Source organism: Trypanosoma grayi (genome assembly GCF_000691245.1).
Source record: "Trypanosoma grayi strain ANR4 Tgr_592_V1, whole genome shotgun sequence".
Lineage (NCBI taxonomy): Eukaryota > Euglenozoa > Kinetoplastea > Trypanosomatida > Trypanosomatidae > Trypanosoma > Trypanosoma grayi.
The window spans coordinates 1-10,908 of record NW_008826211.1 but is presented as its reverse complement, the minus strand read 5'-3'; the positions used below and the strand labels follow the sequence as shown (position 1 = coordinate 10,908).

Below are 10,908 nucleotides of genomic sequence, written 5' to 3'. Positions count from 1 at the left end.
AAAAAAAGGCCGCAAAATTGCACGGGGAAGAAAAGAAATGTGTTCAACGCGCCGTTTGCACCGGTGCCCCCTCTCTTATGAGCGGGGAAGGGGGGCGGGGGAAAGCGAAAAGAAGGAAAAACACACAGAGCCCGAAATCGCAGCAGAGACCCCGGCAGAACCCCTCTTCGGCCCACACCGTCGCAACCCCGGGCGTTCAAGGGGGCTTCTCGCTCTTTTTTCCTCCTTTGTGGTTTTTGAGGTGGCAGGGTGCCAAGCCCTTATTGGGCGGGCAGGAAGACACCTTCGTAATCGTTGTCTTCGAAGTAGCGTGTGGGTGCCGTTCCCGCCTCGTTGGGACACCGGCCGCCGCGTGCAAGGCGCCGCGCTTCACCATAAAAGAGAAACTGTTTCTGCTTCTCCTCATCTTCCTGTCTATTGTTTTCTTGGCGCTGAGCAGCCTCTGCCTCGGCACCCCCTTTCGCAAAGGCCTCCGCGCAACTCCTTTCCTCCGGGAACACCGGGAGCTGGTCTAAAAAACGCAGGGACGGCATGCGTGCAATGAGGGTTTTCCTGTATTGAGGCACTGACTCCAGAAAACGGTTTCCGTGCAACACGCAAGTCCGGAGTGTCTCTTTTTGAAAGAGATGCGGCAGAATACTACCAGGCTGAGCGATCGAGTTGTATGAGACATCAATGGTCATAAGGCGCTCCAGTGGCTCAAGACCCTTGAGGTTTTGAATGCGGTTTCGGGACGCAAGAAGTGTCTCTAGCCCTGGGGCATTTAAGAGACCCTCAAAGCCACCAATGCTATTGCAGGAAATGTCAAGTAGTTGCAATGCCGGCAACATTGGAAGGCTCAGGCAATCCTGAATAGCATTATTGCCAAGATACAAGGCACGCAGTTCATGAAGCGGGTGAAGGCCTTCAAGATTATCAATCGCATTGTTGTTGAGGTATAACACTGTACATCGATTGAAGGCATTTAGAGAGGAAATGCTGGTAAAGCCTATGTGGTGGAGGTAAAGTTTCTCATTCAGCTCTGGTGTGGAATAACCCTTGTGCATTTTACACTGCTGTATGATAGCCTCCTCGGTCATGGTGACGCCTTCTGTCGCCGCAGCGGCCATGATATTCTATTCAAAAGTGGCGAAGGGAACAGAGAAATAAATAAAAACAAAACAAACCGAAGCGTCACGCATGTTCCCAAACGCCCAATCTACACACACTATCAAGAAAAGGGCAGCAACGAAGTCTTTTTGGTGGGTCTTGGCACGCGCTCGCGAGAATCGTGCGGCAAACGCAAAACCAAAAAAAAAAAAAACACGACTATCTACGCTAGCAATCAACCCTTACAATGCCACTATAAATCGCCATTGCGGTGAGACACGTCCATGCCATAAGGAAAAGAGCAAAAGAAGCCCCATACTGGTACTTTATTTCACTGAAGGACGGATTTGAGCAAGCCTTGCTGTGGAATATTCCTGCCATCATGGACCACTCTATCATCAAAAATAGCCACGTCAAAGTTGCCGACCCAAAAAAGAAAACACGTATGCAATGCGTCCTAACTGTCAGCGTGCCAAGAAGAGAAGATAACAATAGGAGAACAGAGCCAGCCAGCGATATGATAGAAAATACCTGCATGGCGGTAAATGAGGTTCGGCGTTCTCCGCACCAACCAATGGGCGGCAGTTTCTGCGTGAGACAGCCGTCCATGGTGCACGACTCTCCATTCCACAGCGATAGACGATGTTGTATTCCCTCCATTGTCTTCACACTGTAGAGGTTTGTATCGGCAACCCCAGCAAGCACAAAGGTAAAGATGACAATACTCACCAAGAGGGCGACGATTGGATCTGGGCCCCCGCCCTGATTCTTGCTTTCGTACGATCGATAGAGCATGTTCTTCCTATAAGTTAACGCTTCTGCCCCGAGACGCTTATATACATCAGCGTGGGGGGGGTGAAGGGGTTGGGGAGAGATAGATAGATAGAAAGGACAATACATACACACACAAACGCATATATTCCTTTACGTATATGTGTATGGGTATATGGGCATAACCGGATGTAACAGAGGGCAGGGCAACAAGATGATGATTGCGGCATCGCACCTTCCATACGGCTCTCCCCGTTTGGGTTTCGCACACTTTTTCTTTCCTTTTCATCTTCCTGTCTTGTTCCCCTCGACTTAAACGGCCTCTTTTTTACAACATCAAATTGTGAAGGAAGAAAAAAAAAAANCATCACAACACCTCCTGATTGCCCAGCTGCGCCGAGATCGCCGCCCGGTGGGACAGGGCGCCTTTCATAGCCGAAGATAGGAGATCTGATACGGTACCAGGCTCGCACGCACCTTGGTGCGAAGAATAACAAATGTCTCCCGAGTTTAGCATCACGCAAACAACAGCCGTGGCCTGGGCATTCGACCCCTCCGCCCCGTCAGGGTCCGCCACCATGGCGCCGTCACGGAGCAGGGCGGAGCTGCACGCCGAGAACACATCGTACATATCAAAACCCCCACTTGCCAAGGCAGCGCTCATGCTTATTGCCACAGCATTCCACAAGCCCCCATCTTCCGCCAGAATCTCCACAACCACCTCCACCAACAGCTGTGGGATCTTCTCCAACACCACTACCTGCTCCGCCACGCCTTCCAGGGCGAGCGCCATGTCTTTTTCCGGCGTCACGATGGTCCGAAAAGTTGGCGCGTGGTGGCTCGCCGCAGTGGATCTTCGCACAGTGCAGGCGACACGCCCTCGGTTTCCGCGGTACTCATCCACAAGCTGCTGCGGGTGGTGAACCGCGCAGATGACACGTGTATTTCCCAGTTCTACACAGGCGCTACTGTGACACTGTCCCAGTATATTAAGAGCAATGTGAGGGTGGCGCACCTCGTCGGGCGATCGCCTCCCGCAACTTCGCTCCATCGCTGACATTCCCTTTTAAGAAAAAAAGCCCATAAGCATTTGATACAGCAAAAAAAAAAAGACACAAGGAGAATAAGAAGGAAAACAAAATGGATACACATACTCACCGAAGGAGAAAGTAGGCACAAAGCCACATTTAAAGAAAAAATCAAACAAACCTTTTTCCTTCCCCATCTTAACAGGACGAACGGAAAAACAACAGCAGCTGAGACACCAGGATAAACCGAAAGGAATGCACACACCACTGCGCATCCAGAGAGGCAGGGGACGAGGAATCACACCAAAGTAATCGGGGCACACTTCCCTCTTATCCTTCTTGTCTCTTTTTTTCTCTCCTTAATTTTCCCCCTCCCTTCACCTCATCCTCTAAGCGCCACTGGGCGCCGTATCAAACGCCAAAGTTGCCACACCCCCTAGCACGGGCTCGCCTCCCCCTCCTCCATGATCGTCGGTGCCGTCACTGGTATTGTCGTTGTCGTCGTCACCATCTTGCGGTGCACCAAACAGCTCAAGCACCTCCTCATCCGTCAGGGAGACAGCTAGCGCCGTGTCGAAATTCAGCAGGTCCACTGCGAACTCGCCAAGGTTGATGGGTGGGGGCGGTGCAGGTGCAAGCAAACTCCGTCCTGTGGATTCCCTCAGTAACCCAAACGCTGTTGTGGGGGTATCGTCTGGATGGAGAAAGCTGCGTAGCAGTTCATAGTAACCCCGCGTGCCGTCAATCTTGGCCCGTGTGTGCTTCAGCCTCCGAACAATCAGCGGAATATCCCCCTCCTGCATCATTTTGTGTTGCTCCCCTCGCTTACCCACCCCATCATAATTGTTATTGTTGTTGTTTTCCAAGCTGCCATCTTCCCCGCGTGGGCGCGCGAAAGGGTGAAAGTTCCCTGTGCGCTCCTTGCTGCAGTGGACGCACTCCATCCCTACACCGTACTTTGTAACGCATGACTCATGGTAGCCGTGACCGCAGGCGTATATACGCACTGTTGTCTCTGTCGCAGCCCCACGCGCATCTCCAAGGCCGCCGTTGCAGATATAGCACGAATCCGAGAGGGGCACCACGCCCGTGTTAAAACTTCGATGCAGGTCACAGCCAAGTGTCATGATGTCATTGTCCATGGAAAGCTTGCATAGATGATTCACCTCCAGTTCAAAGCTAAGAGAAGACATGATATCGACAATGACAGGTTTGAAAGGGCCAAAGCGCTCGCGCTCGTGATCCTCCACAATTTTACCAACAACCTGTGACAGATCCAGCACCTTGATCATGTGTGTTAGTAAATGGGAAACGTACTTGGTGTAAAGGGCGATCATATGCTCCAAAAATGCCACACCGCGAAACGAGAGAGGATTCGATAATAATGGAAATCGACTGCTGGACAATAGACCCTCAGATGTGAGGGCAGCCTGAATTTCATCGTCTTCAAAGCCGTCCACCGGGTCCGTGCCGGATTGCAGAATCGCGCTGTGTTGCCGCTGGCGGTCGCACAGAAGACGGCGTGAAATTGTGAAGAGTTCCAGTAGGCTAAACCAATTCCCACTCACTCGGGAGTCACCATTGTCCTTGTACTTGGTGCATAAATCAATGCCCACCCCCAATACCTGCTGAAGTGCCTCTTCACTTGCCCATAAGCCATGCGGATTCGTTGTCTGTTGTTGCAGTTGCTTGCCTTCCAACAACACTTCCTCTTCTCGCTTCCTCATCGGGGACAAGAAGGGCGACACAAGAGAGGGGCGCACACCCTTCTCGCACAGGGAGTTAACGTAGTTTACTACCTCTTGACGCAACGTATGCAGCTTCTCGGCGACAGCCCCAATAAGGATGCGCATGGCCTCGTCAATCATGAGTGTCTTTTCGAGTAGAAATACAGCGGCGTCCGCCACCTTGTACCGTTTCACCGCATGAAGCGCGAGATGCAGGTCGTATGTCACGACAGAGTCATGTGAATGTAGGTATGGGTAAACACGCCCCGGGTCGTGGGCGCAGAGGAGTTCAATGTACGTGTTTTGCAGCTTCACATCATTGGCTACTGCTGGGTCCCCTTTCGCCACCAACTCGTCCAGATATCGGAGGAATGTCGCACTGGAATTGCGAAGAATGCCCATGACATCCTCATGGTTACCTGGGAGGTAGTCAAAGACAAACTGCGCCAGCAATGTAGCGTCAACGTCAACTAAGAGGGAGATGCGATCCATCACGGCCTCCCGAAGACGCTGCGCCGCCTCAGCTTCGCCTGCATGCAGCGCACGGCTCATCTCTTCCCGAATAACGCGGAAGACGTCTTTGGCTAGGTCTGCATCGGCGCGGTTGTTCTCCTTCCCCAAGTAGCAGTCAATGGCCTCCGCGTACTCCAAGCGGGCGCAGTGCAGCGCTGCCAGGGCACGGGCCATGCGCTGCTGGCGCAACTCTTCCTCGGCGAACGCAAAGTCGACGCCCGTGGTGATAGAGCTGCGAAACAAAGCCACCACATCATTCTGCACATCGCGACGCTGCAAGTCATCCTCAGCGATTTGAAATTGATAAATAAAATGAGAACACACGTGCTCGCAGAACAGTTGCATGTGATTCAGAGCCAGCGCACCGCTGAGTACGAGACGGGTAACATCTGCAAAGAGTTCGTGCACAACGGCGTACGGCGGCCACCCTCGCCGCGCCAGCTCCCACGGCCGGATCGGGCTGCTGCAGGAGAGTTCCACTCCCACAAGGCGAACGAACAACTCATCGACGCAGCGCGCGCGCGACACTATGCCATCCCATGGCGAGAAGGGACCTTTCTCCTGTAGCGACAGCAGCGCTGCACAAAGAACACGCTGTGGGTCGATGCGAAGAAGCGCCGCAAAGTCATCTGTGACAGTTAGTAGGTGACTCCACAACTGCTCCTTCGCGGGACGTCGGTGGACGTCGCGTATTTCGACGTTTTCCAGCAAAGTTTCTCCACGCATGGTGCACTCGAAGAAGCGCAGTGCCACGTCATCCCCACCATTGTTATTGGTGGCGTGGTTGCGGCTCTTGTCGAGGGCGAAGCGAAACGCATCCACGTAGTGGTGCTGCCGGTACGACAGAATGGACACAGTCAGCTGTACTAAATTTTGCTTCTCCGCGATGTGCAGGAGGAGCTCATGGCTGCCGTCGAGCCGCATCAAAGCCCGCTCCGCCCGCAACACCCCGCGAAGGGCCACCACGTCCCCAGCCTCGGGCGGTGCCTCAGCCAACGCCTCGTCGGTGAGCAGATCAAAGAAGGGCTGGATGTACACCTCCGGAAGAGACGTCACGGCGCCTGAGAGGATGCACCCCTCGAGGCAGTACAGCGCAAGCGTGTCGCTGGAGGTGGCGCGGCGCAGGCAGGCCATTGCGGGACCAAAGAAGACATCCATCGCATCAACCTCTGCACAAAATTGAATAACGGATGTGACACTATTTGCGAGGGCCTCGTGCGAGATATGCGTCTCTACAGCATCCGATAGACAGACCGTGATGAGGCCCACCATATATGCTCGAATGCTGGCGCGGCGCTCAGCCGGATCACTGCTCAGGCCAACAACGGCGAGCGCTACCTCGAGTGCAAACGCCTTGGCAAGCTCCAGCGCCTCTGTGAAGCGCCGTTGCTGCACCAGTGCATCCAACCGTGCATTCCACGACACCAGTGTGCATGTAAATGCGCGGCGGCGGCCCAGAAGGATCACGTCATTGCCACAGTGTGCGAGGGCGGCACCATACCGCATACCACAACTTCGACTGGAAAAGAGCACTGGCTCTGTACCGTGCATTTCCCTCGTTTCCACGATAGCACCAGCGCTCCCGTCGAGCAGATGCAACGAGTCATTCTGATCAAGAAGAAGAAGACAGCTGCTACCGCCAATAGGCGCCATCGCGTGCAGTGGTCGCCCGAGGCGAACGCTCGCCAACTGCTGCAACTCGGTCAGCTTGCCAGAGGCCGCGATGCTAAACACCTCCACATCGGCGCCCCACGCCACACACATGAGGAGCGTCACACCACCAGGGCCCATTGGCAGTGAAGCAAAACGCAACAGCTCATGGGTTCGGGAAGACTTTGGAGGTCGCGTGCGCCGGCAGATTGGTGTAGCGATGGTCTGCAGACCACAATCCAACACGGAAATGAGTAGTGTATCGGCTGAAACGGCTGCCACCACGTAGAGTCCATCCCCCTCGAGGAATGCGACGTCGATATCATCAAATGGCGCTTCGGCAACAGATGCGGCAATGTTAGTCAGGCGGTACACCGCCTTTGACAAGATGCGGGTGAAGGAGAGCAGCTTGACGTTTCCAGTGCTGTTCAGCACGACGGCACGGAATGGGTCCATCTGGCAGTGACGTAGGCGTGTAATGGGTGTGCTGTACTCGTCCGCGACCTCGCGTAGCGCTGCAAGAGCGTCAGTGTCCCACAACACCAGGGCCCCGCGCTCGTGCCCCGACAGCACCACCAACGCGTCCGACGACATGGAGAGCGACACGACGGCGCCTCGCGCCTCCACCGTCGCTGTTGCAACGGAGCCACACATGCCACACATCTTTCGCTTCGCATTGAAGAGCAGCACGATACCGAGAGTAGTTCCGATACAGAGCGTCGGCCTTTTCGAGAGGGAAGAAGACGACAACACAGGGGACTTTGGAGGGGATTCGTCCGAGGCGGTGACGGGAGTGGCACGCGCGGCCACACAGGAAGGCCACCCCACAGACCCCCGAGCCTTCCGCATTTCCTCACGCATATCAATGTGCTCATGGAAATGCATGACGTGGCGCTCTTTGCCTCTTTCCTCGCGGAGTGATGATGCCGCGACATCTTCGGCATGCTGCAGCACCGCCTCCACGTTGTAGCCATCCTCCTCGTGCGCCAGGTCTCCACTTACGCTAGACTGCCGGTCCTGAAGGGCATTTAAAATGGCACTAAGAATGTGTTTCTCATCTTCCAGTTCATGTGTAGCGTGTCGGTCCTTGACGGGGCTGGAGGGCCGTCTAGTGTCCAGACTGGCAGCTGGTGCAGAGGTGGAACCCTCCCCACTCAGAGTCCGCCGCGCCCACTTCTCTTCATCTGTGCCCGCCTGAATTGGCGCATCGTTCTTGCCGTTTTTATGGTTCTTTCTATCTCCAGTAACGGCAGTTGTTGTTGTCGACATTGTTGTGGTATTGGTAATGGCTGCCTCTGCTGGTGCAGTTTTGTGGGGCCTCTGAGACGGAGTGCCAGCTTCCTGCCTCCGGCTCTTGGAGACAAACCGTACCGGGGGCTTCGCAAGGTTTGCAAGGGCTTCCACGACGAGATCCTCCTCTTCGTTCTCCCAGGCCCCCGCGGGCGCATCTGTCCGTGCGGCTACACCTTGCAGCGGTGGATGTTTTGCCCCACGCCCCTGTGAAAGATGCGTCTCGACGAGCTCCAGCTGCGGTAGCCCGTGCCCGGCCAGGACGGCCTGCAGCATCGCCTCACCACTGCCGTCGCTGTCATTGTCGCTGCACACACTTGAAGGCCGCGCCACCGCGGGCACAGGCGCGCCCACCACCTTGCCACTTGCACCTGATACGACAGACATACTCGCCACAGTCGGCTGCTGCTGCTGCTGCTGCAGCGGCACCGCGGAGGATGGCGTACGCTGTTGTGTGTCGTGATACCTAGTTTCGGGCTTTTCTCTTGTGGGTGTGGTTGTCGTTGTCACCCCTTCCAAAGCTTCGAGAATCAACATATCCAACTCATCATCGCTTCCAGAGGCAAGTCCTGCTGCTGTTTGTAGCGGTGTCGCACATGACGCCATCACTTGCGTGGCGACCAGCCTGTCAAACTCGTCATCGGAGTCCATTGACTCCACACCCACTGAGGCGCACTTGCTGCCTGCCACTGTGCAAGTCTTCTTCACAAGAGAGACAAGCGAAAAAAACAAACAAACGAAAACAAAAAAGGCACAAAAAAGAGACATCCAGATCATTGCACACACACGCACACAGATAGAGAGAGAGAGAGGCGCACATAAGCGGTACCAGTGGGGAATGCATAGTGGGGAAGTTCATTACCCACGGCCTGTTCATTCTTTGTTGTTGTTTTTTTCCAGTCTAAAACAAAGAAAAACACAGAGAGATAAAAAGGAAGAGGGCACCTGGACGTGCGTGTGATCACATCACATTTGTTTCCCCCCACCACAGACCGACCACCGCCTTTCTCCACCACCACCGTTCCTTCACACTGTGACCAAGGCCACCAGCGAGAGAACAACCACAAAAAAAGACACACACATACACAGAGACCTTTCTCCGCATATTGCTTCTTCTTCTTTTTCGCGTCGTACCCCTCTCTAGCTGCAACGTGTGGGGAAAGTGAAGTAAAAAAAAAAAGGTGGTTTGTGGCGATTCTTGACGTGCTCGTGGGGATTCATACAGACACACAGACACATACACACGCATATAACATACACACGCTTACGCAGAGTGACCCATGGATTGATTGTCTGAACAGACTGGGGAACACATGACATCGAATACATAGTACAAGTAGTGAGATACTGTGCGGAGAGCGGGCCCCTCCTCCCCCCCTACCAAGCAGAAGGGGTGTGGTGGGGTGGGGGGAGGGGCCACACAGTTATTCTTTTTACACTGCCCCCCTCAAAGACCCTCAAGGTGCGTCAATTCCCACTCTTGTTTCTCGCGGATTTGCTGCATTAAGTCTTCACGGTATTCACGACGACGATCCGCCGCGCGGAGGCGTTCCTCCTGCTTGATGAGCGCGAGAGACGCCGCGGCCTCTTCGTTGCGCTTGCGAATGGACTCCATCGGCTCGTCGTAGTTGTGTGTGCGTTGGAACTCCTTCTGTTTGGCGATGCTCTCCTCAAATTCCGCCTTGAACTGGTTGCGCTTCTGCTGCTGCTCCTGCTGCTCACGCTCAGCGATGGCGGCATTGTACTCCATCATCGCCCTCAGCTCCGCGTCCCCCCGCGCCTTGTCCTCCTTATGTCTCTGCATGACGGTGNCAGCGATGGCGGCATTGTACTCCATCATCGCCCTCAGCTCCGCGTCCCCCCGCGCCTTGTCCTCCTTATGTCTCTGCATGACGGTGCGGTGGTATTCCTCGTTTTCATTCTGCATAATGCGCTTGAGGTCCTTGGCACGACGCTCATCTGTCTCTGCCTTGCGCCGCTCGCTCTCCTGCACCGTACGGAGGAGGGAGAGCTCGTACTTCTCCCGCGCCTGCTCCTTCTCCCGCTTCTTCTCCAGCTCGAGCAGGTTGCTCTCCCGCATACGGTCCATGTACGCCTTGTTGGCCCGCGCCTCCTCGCGCTCACGCTCCTCGAGCTTGCGCGCCTGCTCCTTGCTATTCTCTACAAGCGCCGTCACGTACGCCTTTTCATCCGCGCGCCACTTGCGTATGTACTCCTCCCTGTCCTTCAGCTGCCGCTGCATGTCTGCCTTGTACGACGCGGTGCGCTCCGCCTTGAGCTGCGCCTCCTCTTTCTTGATGATCTGGTAGTAGTTGGGGTTCTTGAGCGTTGCCGCCTCCTTCATGCGCTTCGAGCGCGGCCCACCGCCGGGAAGTGGCCGCGTGTTGTCGGCGCTGTAGCCTGAGTGGCTCTTCCAGGTGTCGAGCATCTTGGAGCGGCGCTCCTGCCGCTCCCGCGCGAGGCGGAGCTCTTCCTCCTCAAGCTCCTTTCGGGTCGGCTCATACGCATTGACGCGGAGGCGGTTGCGCTCCACAAGGTAGTGGCGGCGCGTCATGGAGCGCGGGGCTTCCTCAACAGGTGGAAACGGCATATTTTCGCAATGTGGTACGTGTGTGAGAGGGTATACAGTTGTGTCTTCCTTGCTCACTCCGTTGCTCGGGCGATTCTTCTTCTCTCAGTCTTATCCCTGTTTTTGTTCTGTTTGGGGGTATTTGTTTTTGCCGCTGTGCGGGGTGTTGCAGAGCACGGCTCACGCTTCACACTCTGTTACGAGCAGCGATGAATGCCGTGAGAGAAAAGAAAAAAAAAAGGGTGGGGACGATATATATATATATATATAT

At 55.0% G+C, this 10,908-nt stretch overlaps 5 protein-coding genes across 5 annotated transcripts; all 5 read right to left on the bottom strand.

Moving 5' to 3' along the window:
• Positions 1–260: 260 nt before the first annotated feature.
• On the bottom strand, positions 261–1,109 carry DQ04_05921040 (putative dynein assembly factor 1, axonemal-like; the record flags this gene model as incomplete). The annotated part of the gene is made up of 1 exon (XM_009314449.1): positions 261–1,109. One exon carries the CDS (start codon positions 1,107–1,109, stop codon positions 261–263), a length of 849 nt encoding a protein of 282 aa, XP_009312724.1.
• Positions 1,110–1,317: 208 nt separating this feature from the next.
• DQ04_05921030 (hypothetical protein) lies at positions 1,318–1,884 on the bottom strand (the record flags this gene model as incomplete). Its single annotated transcript, XM_009314448.1, has 1 exon — positions 1,318–1,884. One exon carries the CDS (start codon positions 1,882–1,884, stop codon positions 1,318–1,320), a length of 567 nt encoding a protein of 188 aa, XP_009312723.1.
• Positions 1,885–2,227: 343 nt separating this feature from the next.
• On the bottom strand, positions 2,228–2,920 carry DQ04_05921020 (putative exosome-associated protein 4, putative,3 exoribonuclease; the record flags this gene model as incomplete). The annotated part of the gene is made up of 1 exon (XM_009314447.1): positions 2,228–2,920. The coding sequence occupies one exon, from the start codon at positions 2,918–2,920 to the stop codon at positions 2,228–2,230; it is 693 nt and encodes a 230-aa protein (XP_009312722.1).
• A 357-nt stretch (positions 2,921–3,277) lies between these two features.
• DQ04_05921010 (hypothetical protein) lies at positions 3,278–8,719 on the bottom strand (the record flags this gene model as incomplete). Its single annotated transcript, XM_009314446.1, has 1 exon — positions 3,278–8,719. One exon carries the CDS (start codon positions 8,717–8,719, stop codon positions 3,278–3,280), a length of 5,442 nt encoding a protein of 1,813 aa, XP_009312721.1.
• Positions 8,720–9,515: 796 nt separating this feature from the next.
• On the bottom strand, positions 9,516–10,658 carry DQ04_05921000 (hypothetical protein; the record flags this gene model as incomplete). The annotated part of the gene is made up of 1 exon (XM_009314445.1): positions 9,516–10,658. The coding sequence occupies one exon, from the start codon at positions 10,656–10,658 to the stop codon at positions 9,516–9,518; it is 1,143 nt and encodes a 380-aa protein (XP_009312720.1).
• Positions 10,659–10,908: the final 250 nt, after the last annotated feature.